Source organism: Mytilinidion resinicola (assembly GCF_010093595.1).
Source record: "Mytilinidion resinicola strain CBS 304.34 unplaced genomic scaffold BDZ99scaffold_5, whole genome shotgun sequence".
Taxonomy (NCBI): domain Eukaryota; kingdom Fungi; phylum Ascomycota; class Dothideomycetes; order Mytilinidiales; family Mytilinidiaceae; genus Mytilinidion; species Mytilinidion resinicola.
In genome coordinates this window covers 1060073-1076006 of record NW_022985441.1, presented here as the reverse complement: position 1 = coordinate 1076006, position 15934 = coordinate 1060073, and the positions used below count along the sequence as shown (strand labels likewise).

The window sequence follows — 15934 nt, the reverse complement described above, 5'->3', positions numbered from 1 at the left end:
GCCCGCAAGCCTCTTGTGCATATATTCACCATAACCTTTTTGCAACTTGAAGTGACGAATACATACCTTTCTTGCTAAGCATCACGTGCACGGAGATAAGGCTGATAGGAGCGTCAACGCCTCGAGCGTGCAACAAACGGATTGCGTCAACACTCCTTTCGTTAATTGCCTTTCTAGCAGTCTCTTTTCGAACGACACCATTCATTTAACGAATTCTGTTTCCACGATGATCATGCGACTATGCCTGCAGCGCGTTTCCGTGCTTCTCCTTCTTCCAGCGACCTTGCTGCCCGGAGCACTCGCCCACGGCGGCCATGAACAAATCCCAATCGCAGACGACGCAGACTGGGCAACGAGACACATGGCTGGTAAATTACCTTGATAACCCGCGCTCAATTCAAACACAAACTGACTTTCTACAGAGGAGCACCACATCTCCTCCTTCGACGCCGGCGTCTTCTTCACCCTCCACGACTACGACTCCACGGGCAACTGGTCTCCCGACGACGTCCGCCGCACCTACGGCCTCATGGACGAATCCACCGCCTCCATCTCCGAAGATCGCAAAGCCTTCGTCGTGAAAACCGTCATGGACCTCTACGACACGGACAAATCCGGCGGCATCTCCTTCGCGGAATTCACAATCGCCTACGCCAAGGGCACAGTTCTGCCGGATTTCGGAATGGGCCCGGGCCATCATGGAGATGATGAGTACGAGTATGAGATTCACCATTTCGAGAAGTATCATGGGGATGATGCGAAGGAGGAGGACCTGATACATCCCGAGGATATTGCGCATTTTGCGAAACATGATCGGGAGGAGGATGAGAGGGATGAGTGGGAGGCGAAGGAGAAGGCTGGGATTGTGGAGGCGAACATTCCGGCGAAGTTTAGGAGGGCATGAATATGAGAATGGCGATTCATTTGGCATGCGGGAGTCGTCAAGCGTGTAAGCTGGTGTTTGGTGAGCGATTTAGTGATGAACAGTTCAGCGAGCGGGCTATTCGTTGGTCTGGCATGAGGCAGAGTCTCTAGGAGAGCTCTGATACCATCTTGATTGATGGGATGTATTATATTCTGGTTGGTGGCTTTATTTGTACTATATTGCACTGCTCATCTAAGCAGAGAGCCATTTGCCTGCATTGCTTACGACTACCCCAAATCTAGAGTCTAGCCGAACGGAAGACTTCTGAAGCATAGGTTACATTTTCACTGTGCAAAAGCACGGGTAATGCGTTGACCTTTGTGTCCACTCCACCTCCTACGCCGAGTCTACTAAATTTTCGTCTACGCAGTTACTTCCGTAAAAACTTCCAACAAATCACCCAAATCCCTTCTCGATGGTGCCTCAGCCCTCCTTGGCTGTCTTTCTACCACTGACTTGTTTTAGACCGATTGATTATGTGATGCACCAATACAGTGTTCGTGCAAGCAGAAGTCGCAGGTCACGGAGGGTCTCCTTAGCCAAGCACATGCTGTCCCAGTTCTCGGGAACCAGAAGATAAATTGCTGGACTCATTCATAGATTTCGAACCATGATCTATGAGGACATCCTGCCTTTTCGTCGCAGTCGATCTCTTCCTCGCCAAGAACCCTACGGAAGATTGGGAAGACCAATCCGGGGGTGGGAACGTACACTGGGTTGGAGGAGCACATGGAGGATGATCATCGTCCAATTACGAGCCGCGCAAAAAAAGCAGACCTGAGAAACTAACGAGGCTTTCAAGCGCCCCTGAAATACGCTGGTCACATGTCCACGGGTAGTCGCGTCTAAACACGAGAAGAGTGATTAATTTCAGGACTCATGCGGCCGAACCACTATATCCCTACCTTTGTACGACAGTATCAAAACATCATCGAGCCTATGTCCGCTGTCGACTCAGATAGTCTGCTGCCACCCTGTATTGCTCAAGGTTGCCTCCCGAAGTGGCTCAATCAGATACCAGGTCAACCAAGAGTCATCCGAAACGATACCCTCCTAGGCATTACTCACTATATGCGTACTTACACGGGTATTGAGCAACTCCAGTACGGCAAAACAGGTATTACATAGACATGCGATGAGGTGCTGTATGTAGGTGACAGGTCACTTCGAAAACATTGCTTCTTCGATAAAGTTTCCGCGTCGACGCAAGCTGCAGGACGCCTTTTTCATCACGAGCGTTTGTGTAACTATGTATCAGGGGCCCCGCGGTACATATTCATACATGCTAAAGTCTTTTCTTCTTTCCCTGCGCAGACTTGGCTCCTTGTGATCTTCACTCTTGCGTTCCTTCGATCCTTTCCGGCTCCACTCACAATATGTCATATTTTCTCGGACCTCCCCAAAACAATCATTGATCCATTCATCAACATCACTCACGAGCAACCTCTCTAAAGATACGCTCGCATCCTTCTTAACACGGCAGTACGACACGTATCCAGTCCCAACCCGGTTTCCTATCATGGGGACGTGGTACTGGGTTTCTGACATCCCCACTCCGACTTTTAGTCCTTTGGGCACAGAAATCAGCATTGAGCACGAGTTTTCCCTACAACACGGATACACCGACGACGGTATTCCACTGATCGGCTGCCCGAACATCCCCGACCCAGACCCTTGGGACGAATTCCTTTACGATTGTCAGCAGATAAACCTTTTCAAGATGGCTATGCATCTGGACAAGAAAGTTGAGGAAGATCGGAAGGTACTCGAGGCCCAGATTCGAGATCAAATCCGGGCTGAGGAAGACAAGAGGACAAGAGCAGAGGCACGAATGAAGTTGCAGACGAGGACTAAAGAACTGTTACTGGCTGACAAGCGGAGAGAGCGCAAGCGATGTGGACAACTGAGAAGACGTACAAAGGTCGTGAAACGGTGGATCGAGTCATCACAAGGCCTGCCAGGTAGTGAGGTCAATCCCGTTGATTTGACTTCGGACATCGATGACAATCCCACTTCTCCCCAAAACGATACGGTGGAAGGCTCACTTCCAGTTGCTCGGGACCTTCGTTCGCCTACGCTAGCCTTTGAGGCCGCTCTTCTACCAGCACAAGGTAGCAACAGAAAGTTTGCTAACCAATTATCCTCCGGAGCGTCTACGTTTCCACGTCGACTAGAATGTATCAAGATACCACCGTCCACCGTCAATCGCGACGAATATCAGTACATCGAAGTCCCAGAAACACCGGTGACTCCTGTAATGCAGTTTAGCCGTGGCACTATTGGCACGCCCATCTCCACGCCAGCTTCTGTCCGAAGTTACGCAACGAATGTTCCGACACCGTCTTCTATCCCGACCACTCCGTATACGCCCACCGTCAGAGATCCGGCAGAAACGTCGGGCGTATGCGTAGCTCCTGGAGCAGGATTCTCAAATCATACCACGGTAAGCTCAAGCACGATGCCTCGTTATGAGTTTGTGTACACTCTCGTCGATGATGGTTCAACAAAACTCCAAAGATCTTAAGTAGAAAAGAGTTACATCCTCAACGAGCTGTACACGCTCCCTGGGTCAGCTCAGATGACACGACGGCGTCCACGGCCCAGGGTAGACGATGCCTACAGGAGTCTGAAACGCATCACAGCACCACAAGCAGTGTTAGAAGAATACACACAAGCTTCCTGCGAGACACCGTATTATTCCATGACTTGTTCACACAAAAGCTGACAACACGCATAGGCCCCCTACTGCCACAAAAGAGCTCGCACACAGCAAGATCCCTCCGAGCCCACAGCTACACAACCCGCCTTGTCCACGCCCACCCGTGCTCCCAAAGCCCGCCGCCGAGCCACCCAAGAAACAGACAACAGCACCCGCCCCGACCCCAAATCTCCCCCAAGCCGCCCTAGCACCTCTCTTCCACTTCCTACTGATCCTACCACCACAGCCACCGACCTCCTCAAAACCCTCCTTACCTTTCCTTCCCGCGAATGTAATTCTACCGTCCCCTCCGCCCCTCGTACGCCCCCTACCCTAACCCCCTCCTTTCTAGCCACCCTGACCACAACTCCCCACCTCTCCTCCCTTCTCGCGACCCTCCTGCTCGAGTGCCTCACCACCGCTCACACGCCCGCCCAAACCCCGCTCCTGCACGCGCTCCTCGCCCCCGCCACGCCGCTCGCGCAGCAGCTCGAGCAGTGGTACTACGGCCACTACATCACCCTCACGCCGCACGAGTTCGCGGACCTCGCGGCGCTGGAAGCGGCGCTTGCGCGCATGGGGTGGCGACGGAGCGGGCTGAGGGGGGAGTTGCGGGTGCAAGGGGCGGAGGCGGAGAGCGTGGTAAGGTGGGTGGCGGGATTGGCGGAGTGTAGGGTGAGGGAGTTAGTAAGGCGGCTGAGAAAGACGGAGGACGGGGCTGTGAAAGTAGGACTCAAGTGTGACGATGGGGATAGGGATTGGGAGGGGGAGTTTGAGATGAGGTTTTGGGAGAGGAAGGGGTGGGAGAGAGATGTGGTCGTTTTGAGTGGGGAGTTGGGCGCGTTGCATTGGGGGGCGTTCTTTCGAGGGTGACGGAGGGAGGCGGATTGGTTACTAATGATAAGAGGGATAAGTTTGATGTGGAAAAGGTTGAGAACAGGGTTGGTGGTTAGCTGCTTGGAATGGCTGTGTTAAATTGGTGTCTTTTTGTAGATATTTTTAGCGCAGTATATGGGTATAACTTAATTTCTATCACATCTTCGCCCCATTTGGCCCTTCTCTTCGTGATGCCTCTTTTGTACTAAAAGTGTAGAAAGCGACCTTTGAGCCCTTCGTCTAGTTGAAACTGGTAAAGGTTCGGCATTTACTCGACGCCCGAGCGCGCATAAGTGAGTGGAGCAGAACACGTCCAAGACAGCATCGCTTCTCTGATACCCGACGGCTGCCTTGACCAAGCACGCTGCTCTATGATACACCTATCTGCCACTGTTTGAAGAGCTTGCGTCACGTCTAAGTTTCGGAGAATGCGTCAAAGCACCCCAAACAGTATCATACACGTGTACACACCTATCGCCGCGGCGTATGCAAAGTAAGAGTGCTACATATTTGTACCCCGCGTGAGTAGGTAGGCTGGGCTGGGCACCGCTCCCGTTCGTTGTTGGTTGATATGGCTGGAATCAAGTGGCGTGGTAATCGTGAAACTTCCGTTCTTCGCACTTTCTCAGTTCACGCCTCCTGGCTAGTTTCCTGGCTATGCCTGAGAATCCCCTTCGGCTTCGGCCCAGTAAACTTCTTGGGCTTCTCTTTCGCATTACCTCCCCTCTCCCTTGGCCTCGCCTCCCTCGTGTCCGCCTCCAACGCCTCTTCATCCGACACTAGCGTCGCTTCGATCTTCAACAATCCCCCCCTCTTCTCCGTCTTCGTCGTCACAATCTCAAAATCAATAATCCGCGCATCAATGAACCCCTCCACCTTCTCCCCATCTTCCTTCACGAAATATCCCTGACTCCCATCCGCCTCCTTCTTACGCCGCTCCTTCTTGCCCTGCTCGTAGTCCTCCGCGCCACCGCCCATCCCCTCATCTCTCACCCACTTCCAACTCCTCGGCAGATGCGCCGACCGTATCGTAACAGAAATCAGATTCAAGAACACGAGGCTAATCTGCGCCTGCGACTGGAAGTGCACAAACGCGCGGATCGTGTCGTTCTTCTGCGGCCGGCACAAGACGAAATCCGCCGTCAGCCATACAAACGCAACCGCGAACGAGTCCACTGCTTTCGCGAGCACGGGGCCGCTGCCTGCTGTCCTGTTGCCCGCGGCTGGGTCCGGGTGCTCCGAGAGCCGCGCGTTGGTGTAGCTGAGCACAATGCCGTCGAGGGGCGGGTAGTATGTCAAGAGTAAGGGCGAGAGGAACTCGGCACAGAGGCCCTCGGCCGGATAGGCTGAAGCGATTGGCGGGACGGGGAGGTAGAGGGAGAGGGTTTGGAGGTGGTAGAGGGAGCGAGCGTCGGCATGGGAGCTGTTTTGCTGCGAGGTGGATGCGGAGCTGGGGGCTTGTGGTTCTTGTCGATGGCGCTTTTTGCTGCGGGAGGAGGGGTCGTTCTCGTCACGGTGGCGCTTTTTTGAGCTCTTTTTGTCAGGCTTGGTTTTGCTCATTGTGAGATTGAGGGGAGGCGTGTGAGTTGTGGTGGGATGTGTTGAATTGTATTGCGTTTGGATTATCGTGGTTGAAAAATGTTGATACCGTCGGTGTTCGAGTGAGGTTTTTCGCCGACGAGCGACTCATGGTGCACGTGATGTGCAAGGGGGTAATCTCGCTCACGAGTCATCTAAAGTTCTACACGGTACAAGTACTTCACTCGAATTTGTTATCTAGGCTGTGTCCTATGAGGGAATAGTAACAATATTTTGGCCAAGGCTCACAGAGGTCTTCGTCCAAGGTAAAAATCAGTCATCAGACTTAGATTTTAGATTGCTTAAAAACAACCAATAATCCAGATACTATACCAGTAGAATCAACTTTTAGGGTCATCAATAACTATACGTAAAAACCCAGAGCTTTGTTCGCCCGGTCCATTACTTCTCTCTCCCCAGCACTCAAGCCCTCCGCGCTGCTATTCCATTCTTTCAAGCCCATAGCCCTACATCCTTCCTCCCCAACTAGTGTTTCCATATGCTCCGGCAGTATCCGGCCCACATTCTTACTCTCGCCCTCACCACCCCCAAAGTCTGGTGAGGGCTCACCCTTGACGAAAGTATCTCTCTGTCGGGCCAGATACTTCGCATTCTCCTCCGTTAGTGGGCAAGCAGGTATGTAAAGAACACTGGAGTCTGAAGTACCAGCATGAACCTTGTCCACTGCGTGGATGGTGTCGCAATGCCAGGCTACATAGTCACCTGGCCGTACTACCGGCATGTGCACCATTGTATGATTGAGGTCGAGGTGTGGATGCAATAGCGGCGATAGCTCCTGACCGTGGCCTGGTGTAGCACCTTGCAGCCACGATGTCGGTGTAGGATCGAGGGCCCAATTATTCGAGGCGAGGAACTCCGCGGACGCTGTCACAGTCTCGCTCGCCGTCTGTGCACCCAGCTCCACGCCCTTTCGGGGAGAAAAGAACGGTCGTAGAAGGTAGTACGCTGTGGCCTTGGCCAGAAGCGGGTTCACCAACAAGGTCCCTTCGAACGGCCCGCACGTCGACATGGATAGCCAACCTTGGTACATCCTGAACATGCTGCACGCGCCGACGCCTGAATGCAGATCAGAGACGACGGGCAAGCGACAGCTGGATTCCCATGGGTCGAACTTTTCCCATTCCCCACTCCACACCGAGTCGTAGACACGGCCGCGCCCGTAGCCTTGCTCGTCCCAGCGCTCAACGCTGCCACCATCCACGTGGGGCCCAAGAGCGAACTTTGCGTCGCCGGGGAGACGCATACGGAGGCGGTCGGCGTAGCTGGTGGGACTAGACGTCGAAATTGCAGCCGTGGGGTCTTTGCTATGCCAGAATGACATCAAGAAACGATGGGTTTCGAGAAGATTTGGGTGCGCTCGGGCACGTAGCTGAGTTGGTGACCAGTAGAGTTCGAAGACTTGAGGCTTTTCAGGGGGAAAGGCTGTGGGGAATGTTAGTCACATGTTTAAGTAATTGAAGGCCAATGCTTGAGACATGCTGTGCACAAGACTAAGAATGAAATACTCACCCTTTGTATGTGGGTTTTGTGCAATGTAGTCCCGCAGATCTTCCTTCCATTGTAGTGCCTCTTTCTCCGGAACTACACCCCTGACCACGGCGACGCCACGTTTCCTATGCTCTTGCTTGAAGGTTTCCGAGGCATTGGCTATGTCTTTGAAGTTGATTTCGGGAATGACTTTCGATCCGAGCTCTAGAATAATGGGGATTTCTTGGCGCAGGTCTTGTAGTAAGCGCTCCCAGGAATGGCGAAGGTCTTCTTCATGGCCCTTGATGAGGCGGCCTTTGAGAGCGGCATATTTCGGAGCAAGTGGGGTGAATTGCTGCCCAGAGAGTGAAACGAAAGCGTCGGAAATGTCACCGGCCCGCTTCCGAGCTTGGGTTGCGGCCCCGCGTGCGTTGGGTACTATTGCGAGACCTCTGGTGACAACGGGTCGGGAGGCCCGCAAAGCGGATTGCATGGCGGGTGGTGTTACTGTATGTATGTATGGCCCGAACGGTGGATACCCTAGAGAGGAATAGCCTGTCAACCTGGCGCGGATGCAGCAAGGCGGCCTGCACGGGAGCCATTATATACACGACTGTATACAGCTCAAGGCGCGGGATGGTTGCGCGGAGAGAGATTCCGAAGTCTCGGGCAATGTTCGTTTGGGCAAGTGCGCATCCATTTCGCAAACGGGTATAGTGCCCGCTAGCACTGCCGACTCGGCCTTGGACAGCATTTGCTCTGCGGAGCTCTATGGGTCGCAATTGGAAACCGCACCATGGGGCTCCAAGCCGAACAGCTAATGATCAGCCGCTCCGACGCATGCTGGACGCGACCTGGGAGTTCTTTCGAGGCGAACCTGTGCCTTCTCAACGTGTCTTGTTGATTGGTAGCCGGGGCATATTCGGTGCATGCTCAGACGTTCAGCCAAGGTCTTCAGCTCCCACTACTTAGCACCCCGGCCAACGCTGTTCGTGGCTCACTGCTGTCGACTACGGCCATCAACTCCTGCCTCAATGGCGATGCATGTGGGTTCTATCATATGCCGACGTGCCCGAGGTGCAAAAGCCGATACATGCCCAGAGAGCGTGTTCCAAGTAAAACAAACTCCTGATACGCCTCCAGCTGGCCGCGAGGGACCTGGAGATCCCTCACCCCACCACCCCACTCCTGTCGTTTCGACTCCATCCATGGCCCAGCACCGTGCTACCACGGCCCGCACTTCCTTCCACCGCCTGTCCCATCCGCCATCGCGTCCTGGCAGAACGCGGCACGAAGCCTCATACCCCTCTGATCAAGAGACCGACGTTCAACAGCCTGCCTGCCACGCCCTCGTGCTGCCTTTCTATAGTTTGTTGCGGAGGGGCCCGCATGTCACGATGCTGCGACGCCTGGCTTTGAACGGCCGCGGCGTGACGTCCTCCGGGCCCCCAGAATGGAACATGGCTGCGACTACTTGAACATCAGCATGCCTCATTGCTGTCATCACTTCATCTGTCGCCATTGAAACTCTTGCCCTACATAGTATTTCCACCAAATCCAGAAACTGTTGCCGGAGTCACGATGCCGGAAGCCCCCTTGCCAAAGGACTTTTTGTGGGGGTTCGCGACTGCAAGGTACCTAGCCCCACCTCAGACAGTCTCATCAACCCCCACTACAAGCAAGCATTGCTAAACGAGGTCGTCAGTTACCAAATCGAAGGAGCACCCCATGAAGATGGCCGCGAGGACTCCATCTGGGACGTCTTCTGCCGCATCCCCGGAAAGATCGCCGATGCAAGTTCCGGCGACGTTGCCTGCGACTCCTACCACCGGACCCATGAAGACATCGCTTTGCTGAGGGAGTGCAGGGCAAAGGCTTATCGCTTCTCGCTTTCGTGGTCGCGTATAATTCCGCTCGGGGGCCGCAACGACCCTGTAAATGAGAAGGGGTTGCAGTATTACGTGCAGCTGGTTGACGACCTTCACGCGGCCGGCATTGAGCCGATGATTACGCTGTTCCATTGGGATCTTCCGGCCGAGCTCGACAAGCGATATGGAGGCTTGCTCAACAAGGAGGAGTTCGTCAAGGACTACGAGAACTACGCCAGGGTTGTCTTCAAAGCTATGGGGTCCAAGGTGAAGTATTGGATCACCTATAACGAACCCTGGTGCAGCTCTATCCTGGGCTATAGTACCGGTCTTTTTGCGCCAGGGCACACCAGTGACCGCACAAAGAGTGCTATTGGAGACAGTAGCCGAGAGCCGTGGATAGTCGGCCATAACCTGCTCATCGCTCATGGCGCAGCTGTGAAGGCCTACAGGGACGACTTCAGGGAAAAGGACGGGGGTCAGATTGGTATCACGCTAAATGGTCAGCATACATACCATTTCATCTCGTTTCACCTTTGCTATCCTTAGCATTGGCTTTCTTGACTGACAGAGAAATAGGTGACTGGGTAGAACCATGGGATGCGGACGACCCAGCCGACGTCGAAGCATGCGACAGAAAGATTGAGTTTGCCATCTGTTGGTTTGGCGACCCCATCTACTTCGGCAAGTACCCCGACAGCATGCGTAAGCAGCTTGGGGACCGACTACCGCAGTTCACTGAGGAAGAGATTGCGCTCGTCAAAGGGAGCAACGACTTCTACGGCATGAACCACTACTGCGCGAACTACATCAAGCACAAAGATGGTCCAGCTGAGCCCGAAGACTTCACTGGTAATCTCGAAATGCTGATGGAGAACAAGGCCGGCGAGAGCATTGGGCCGGAGACACAGAGTGTTTGGCTGAGGCCGTATCCTATAGGCTTCCGGAAGCTCATGAAATGGCTCAGTGATCGATATGGTGGTCCAGTGTTCTACGTCACGGAAAATGGAACAAGCCTGAAGGGGGAGAACGACCTCCCTCTCGATGAGCTGCTGCAGGATGACTTCAGATGCGAATACTTCAGGGGCTACATTGGAGCGTTAGCAGCCGCACGCAGCAAAGATGGCGTCGACGTCAGAGGTTACATGGCATGGAGTCTCATGGAGTGAGTGCATCCCCAAGCTTCCAAAATACTCGGGGGAAGGGCTGTATCAACTATGCGTTGTGTCATGTGGCGGGTGTGCATACACACCATGCACACCACTGACGGCGCGTACATGTAACTGACGCTAACTAGTCCAGTAACTTCGAATGGGCTGAAGGCTACGAGACACGGTTCGGCGTCACCTACGTCGATTATAACGGTGGACAAAAGCGGCACCCGAAGAAGAGCGCCAAGGCGATTGGAGACATTTTCGATGGCCTCATGGAAAAGGAGTAGGTGGTCAGTCGGACGGGCGTACATGAAGTGTGGTGTCCTAGCCGGCGTAGTGCCCGCCACCGTGTTCAGCTCCCGAGGTCGGCGTCATCAATGCAGAGTGTGTGGCTCACTGGGCTAGCGGGGAATGTTCCTGCATTGTTCGACCAGACTTCTTCAGCAGGATTTTGCCGAGATCTGGGCTGGGCATCGAGAATGAGATTGCCCATCTTGGTGCTGAATTTGGATCGTTCAATTACGCGCTCAGTATGCCTAGTGGTTACCTCGTAGCCCTGCGGGCTTTCACGTCCTCGAAGACCGATGGGATGCAATTTTTCGATGCATGGGAGCTGACCACTGACATGACGGCATCCAACATCCTTTAAGATATGCAACGTTTTAGCGTAAGCGCAGGTCCGGGAGGCCACGAGGCGAACCCTCGCGCTTCGGCTGGGTTGTAGGCACAAACCCCTTCATCTTCTGCAAAAGCTAGCCAGCAGGCGTTGCCATGGGACGACTCATGCGTGGGCGCAAACTCTATTGTGTCAGCGCATTCGTCCTCCAGTTTCAGAGTTGCAGAGCGCCTCGTGGCCGCCAATCTAGCCGCCCGACCCTCCGTGTTTCAACGCCCTTGGGCCCATCGCACCGCTAGCCTGCCGCCACACAGCTGGCTATCCAGAAACAGCGCCGCCTGCATGATGCAAGCTTCGAGAAGTTCTCACAGACCACTCAGCACGGCCGCCGCGGCGTGCAGCCTCGTGGTTGGACGATCGCCCGCGAAGTTTGCTGAAAATTGCTCACCACCACCGTCACATCCCGACGGACAATCGCCGACGGGATACTGTATGCCCGCCTGCAGCATCGTCACCTCCTCGAGCACCACCCCGGCTTCATCAGCGCGCCTCGTGTTCTTGCACGCCTCATTTCTTCTTCCGCAGCACGATGTGGCTGCCACAGCGAACTATTGGCCCCGTCGCGGATCGCAATGCAGTGCCTGAAGCGGCCTCACGATCCGAAGGAACGTGGTGCGTGTCGCGACGCCGCTCGCAGCCGTACCCCAGGTCCCGTACCGGCTCGCGGCTGACGTGCCTTTAGCCCCTCGAGGGTCTGCGAGTTGCAAGCTCCCAATGCCCTTCTGCGGGCTTCGCCGAGCGAGCAGTTACCTCGAGGCGGCCAACCACACCGATATCATGCGTTCTGGCGCTGTGACGGTGCTGGACCTTGTAAGAAGGTTTATTGGGTTGTTGCACGGGTGGTGGCCGCGTTGCTACGGTCTTTGATGTTCGCAGTGATCCCGTCTTTGATACAGTTTTCTGTGCTAGGCCTGCTTCATATGCTCACGATCGTTAGGTGCATCCCAGGAGCTTGCCAGAGCAGGTTATGCAATTTTCAGCACACAATGCCGCCCTTTCACCGGTCATAACTCTGTGCGGTGGAGATTCGGCCTATCTCGGTCAATGCCGAGGCCCAATTCTGCAGTTATTTGGCCGAAGTGCGCAACCTACATACGTGGGCGTCTCTCACCGTCTTCATGTGTGCCACACTGCGTCGAGAGCTTCTCTGTCCCGTTCCGTCTCAGACCAGGCCTACCGAAGGATTTTGCGGTGGCGGAAAACGGCTGGCGGGCATCCCGGACGCATGATCAGAGTAGTTCTTCTACAGTAGATGCTCAGTGCGGAGGATTGGACGGTGCAAAAAGTGGCAAGTGCCAGCGGCCAATATCTCACCACTCCATCGTCAATACTACACTCGAGCGAACCCTGGGAGTGTTGAAATTTGGTAAGATGGGCGCGGGCAGGGGCCACAACACCAAGCGACGGCCTACCAGGTCCTGACACCAGCTAGCGGCGTGATCGCCTCTACGGAATAGGGCGCTTACGCAAGGTGATTGGGCGTGGGGATGTCCTTTTCCTCGGGTTCTAACGGGGCCACCTTGACCCGAACCAGACGTCGTCTCTCTGATGAGATCGCGGAGGCACAACCTTTGCTCGAACGGTCCACTCACCACTCCACCAACACGGCGAGCCGTCCCAAGTCATCGCAAGCCTCCCGTCAAAAGCAAAAGAACCACCATCGCTAAGTGCATGACGAGGCCACCGCGGCGCCGGGGCGTGTCCCGTCTCCGATCCCATCCGCATCACTCCCCTGTGTGCCCACCCACTGCCCCTCTCATGCGGCTCTCGAGCCTGCTGCAAATCCTCCAGGTTCTCGACGAGCAGCAAGCGGATGCCCGGGTATGCAGAACGTCCAACGTCTTGCTCGAGGGGCGTAGAAAGCTTCTTAGCGATGCGGCGGCAGCGAGCAGGCAGCCTGGTCGGCTGGGGGCGTCCCGGTCGAATTTCTGCTAATGTCAGTCCGCGATTTGATGCTTGGGGGATTTTAACTTTCAGCACGCCAGCAAATGCCTGTGCGCGGACGAAGTGGGATTTCAGCAGCCCTGCGAGCAGACGCCGAATGGGTGTGCGGCGCGCGATTGTTTTGTCGAGAGTTCGCCCTTCGCCTCGCATGCAGACAGACGATATCGCGCAGCGGGCCCTAGGGATGACTGCCAGAACCGGCTTGGGCGAGTTTGAAGCGGAAATCCCAGCCCAGCAACAATGATAGGAATTTCGCACACAGGGTCGACACAGGGATGGTCTGGCGGCGCTGCTGGTCCCGGGAGTTGCGCCATATCGCGCTCCTCCTGCGCCGGCGATGCATCCCCAGCGCCTGCTGCCGTCGTCGACGACAACGGCGCCAGCCGTCATTCCATGCGACGAAGGCCGACTAGAACAGCAGGGTGCCAGCACCCGGACAGAAGAGTTGGGAGATGCAGCGGAGCCTGTCGCCCAAGGCGCACCGACGGTGAGCACGCGAGTGGGCGTAGAATATTCTGAGATGCCCCACTTTACAGAGTTTGGCGGACTGGGCTTGCCCCTGGCGCTCCACGTGCGTGGACCGGTGGTGGTTGGTTCCGAGGCGGCAGAAGCCCCCAAAGCGCCGGACGAAGCACGAATGGGAGTCTCTCGGCCGGCCGGCACAGGCCCGCGACAGCGCGGAAGCTGTTGTGGAACGCTGAGGATGCTGAGGATTGCGCCACGGACGCCCCTAGCGCTGCCGCCGAGCCAGCTGAGGGCCCCCGATTTCAGCGGCTCGCGAAGGCAGCATGATAAGGCCGCCCTGATCGTGGTGGTGGTGGCCTGTGGGCGCTGCTGGGATGGCCCATGCCGGTGGAAGCACTCGCTCGCTTCCATGGCCGGGGGTACTGGATCCAGGGAGCGGCGATGACGGGGTGCGCGCGGCGACTGCTACAGTATGCTCTTCATCTCTTGACACGGCGGCGCCGCTGGCCATCCGGACGGCTGTAGTGGGCGCGTGTGGCCGGCGGGAGCCGCAGCAGGGCAGCAAACGGGGGCCCCGTCGGGCGCGGGCAGCAGCGCGGTGGTCGCGAACGGCGAAGATTGCCGCGATTTGGGCCGCGAGGGACGCTGGCCCTGCTGCTCGTCTCCAAAGTTTGAAGGTGAAACCACGAGGCCCCTTCCCCGCAACGCACGTGTGTCCCGGCATGCCGGAGACGCTTGGCTGGCCACGCTCTCCAACGTCCGGCCACGCTGCAGCATGCAGTCAGGCGTGGGCGGCGTGCGGTCCGAGTGCCGCGCTCTGCACGAGGCCCTGCAGAGAGTTAGCAGAGGCATGGCTCCCTGATGGCGGCACCATGGCACCGGCCCACCAGCAGCCTCTCCTGGCCTCACCTGATGGGTATTAGACTGCGAGGCCCTGCGGCGCGCCTCGTGGGCGAACCCACCCCGAGGCCGCTCAATTTCCTTCATCAACCGTCCCAGCGCGCTGTCTGCTGGCCCAGTTCCACGCACCACACCGCTCCCCGTGCGAGACCCTGCCTCCTCCCCCGTCGCTGCTCTCGTCGTCATCTTGATTTCAGCGCGCACTGTTGTTGCTGCTGCCCGCTCGCACGCCCACGCTGACTTATCTTGCTGGCTGCCCGTCACCGCCCTCTCGCGGACCCTCCATGACTTCCCTCAGACATCTCGGCTCCATCCCCATCGACTACCGCCACTATCCCTTGAGCCCGATGAGTACGAACGGTTACATGGCCTCGCCGCACATGGCCAGCATGAAGAAGTCGCCCTCTCACGAGGGCTACTCGTCCGGCTCCGACAGCAGGAAGTCCTCGAGCATGGCCGGGGCGAAGCGTCGGCCCTCGAGGGCAGGCACCCGCAGCGTCACCACCCTCACCGCCGCCCAGCTGGAGCGCAAGCGCGCCAACGACCGCGAGGCCCAGCGCGCCATCCGCCAGCGGACCAAGGACCACATCGAATCCCTCGAGCGCCGGATTGCCGAGCTCTCGTCCCAGGAGGACGCCCCCAGCACGTCGAGGCTCACCGAGATCATGCGGCGCAACGAGGAGCTGGAGAACGAGAACGCGGTGCTGCGGACGCGGCTGAGCCACGCCCTCGCTTCGTTGGGATGTGCAGATACCTCTGGAGGTGCGTTGTTATGAGTGCCGATCTAATCCCCACTGAGTCCGCACCATTCCCCATTTCAACACCTGTGGCTGTGGTGCTTGCTTTTTGCACCAACGGCCCGGCTTCCGCGAACCACAGACCCCCCTTTCCAGCGTTCCCCCTCATGTTCACCCCAGTTTGTTTTTCCTCAAGTTCAAGCGGTAGCTCTATTTCAGTTGCAAGAAGTGGCGTTGAATTTGTGCTGACTGGATCTCTTATTTTAGGCAACCTGATGGGCAGTGCAGAAAACAACATGCTCTCTGCAAACGCCCCATCTCCAACCGACAGGATCCAAATGCTTAGCCAACCCCGCCCCTCGTCAACATCGACAGCCAGAAGCGTGCATTCTGTGTCCAACCAGCCGCCAGTTTCACAAGCCGACCAGTGGCAGGCGCAGCATTCCTCCTATCCTCCTTCTGTTTCCTCATCTCTAGAAGCGGGAGGGAACCTCGCAGAAGTCCCAGGATCTTCAGACGCCGTCCGATGGAACGATCATCCGCATTCCCATCAGCACCAGCATCCTGGCGCCGTTCCTGGTGTGCCCGACAGCTCACTCCACTCCGTCGAATCTGCCCACATGCC

General features: G+C 56.4%; 7 protein-coding genes across 7 annotated transcripts; 4 read left to right on the top strand and 3 right to left on the bottom strand.

The window, feature by feature from the left end:
* The first annotated feature begins 144 nt into the window (after positions 1–144).
* BDZ99DRAFT_438096 (uncharacterized protein) lies at positions 145–1087 on the top strand. The gene is made up of 2 exons (XM_033717607.1): positions 145–368; positions 423–1087. Exons 1-2 carry the CDS (start codon positions 227–229, stop codon positions 902–904), a joined length of 624 nt encoding a protein of 207 aa, XP_033580126.1. The 5' UTR covers positions 145–226; the 3' UTR covers positions 905–1087.
* Positions 1088–5261: 4174 nt separating this feature from the next.
* On the bottom strand, positions 5262–6032 carry BDZ99DRAFT_344387 (uncharacterized protein; the record flags this gene model as incomplete). Its single annotated transcript, XM_033714420.1, has 1 exon — positions 5262–6032. A coding segment is annotated over one exon (771 nt), but the record flags the coding sequence as incomplete, so codon positions are not given.
* A 227-nt stretch (positions 6033–6259) lies between these two features.
* Positions 6260–8129, bottom strand: BDZ99DRAFT_507235 (DUF1479-domain-containing protein). Its single transcript, XM_033724229.1, has 2 exons — positions 7608–8129; positions 6260–7520 (listed from the first exon to the last, which is right to left on the bottom strand). Exons 1-2 carry the CDS (start codon positions 8056–8058, stop codon positions 6442–6444), a joined length of 1530 nt encoding a protein of 509 aa, XP_033580124.1. The 5' UTR covers positions 8059–8129; the 3' UTR covers positions 6260–6441.
* Positions 8130–8504: 375 nt separating this feature from the next.
* On the top strand, positions 8505–9240 carry BDZ99DRAFT_250876 (uncharacterized protein). The gene has a single exon (XM_033713675.1). The coding sequence runs from the start codon at positions 8600–8602 to the stop codon at positions 9041–9043; it is 444 nt and encodes a 147-aa protein (XP_033580123.1). The 5' UTR covers positions 8505–8599; the 3' UTR covers positions 9044–9240.
* On the top strand, positions 8962–11053 carry BDZ99DRAFT_250849 (beta-glucosidase). The gene is made up of 4 exons (XM_033713674.1): positions 8962–9199; positions 9271–9935; positions 10013–10598; positions 10736–11053. The coding sequence occupies exons 1-4, from the start codon at positions 9147–9149 to the stop codon at positions 10872–10874; spliced, it is 1443 nt and encodes a 480-aa protein (XP_033580122.1). The 5' UTR covers positions 8962–9146; the 3' UTR covers positions 10875–11053.
* Positions 11054–12355: 1302 nt separating this feature from the next.
* Positions 12356–14758, bottom strand: BDZ99DRAFT_496218 (uncharacterized protein; the record flags this gene model as incomplete). The annotated part of the gene is made up of 3 exons (XM_033723433.1): positions 12356–13981; positions 14070–14440; positions 14635–14758. 3 exons carry the CDS (start codon positions 14756–14758, stop codon positions 12770–12772), a joined length of 1707 nt encoding a protein of 568 aa, XP_033580121.1. The 3' UTR covers positions 12356–12769.
* A 194-nt stretch (positions 14759–14952) lies between these two features.
* On the top strand, positions 14953–15348 carry BDZ99DRAFT_382502 (uncharacterized protein; the record flags this gene model as incomplete). The annotated part of the gene is made up of 1 exon (XM_033715282.1): positions 14953–15348. One exon carries the CDS (start codon positions 14953–14955, stop codon positions 15346–15348), a length of 396 nt encoding a protein of 131 aa, XP_033580120.1.
* Between the last annotated feature and the right edge of the window lie 586 nt (positions 15349–15934).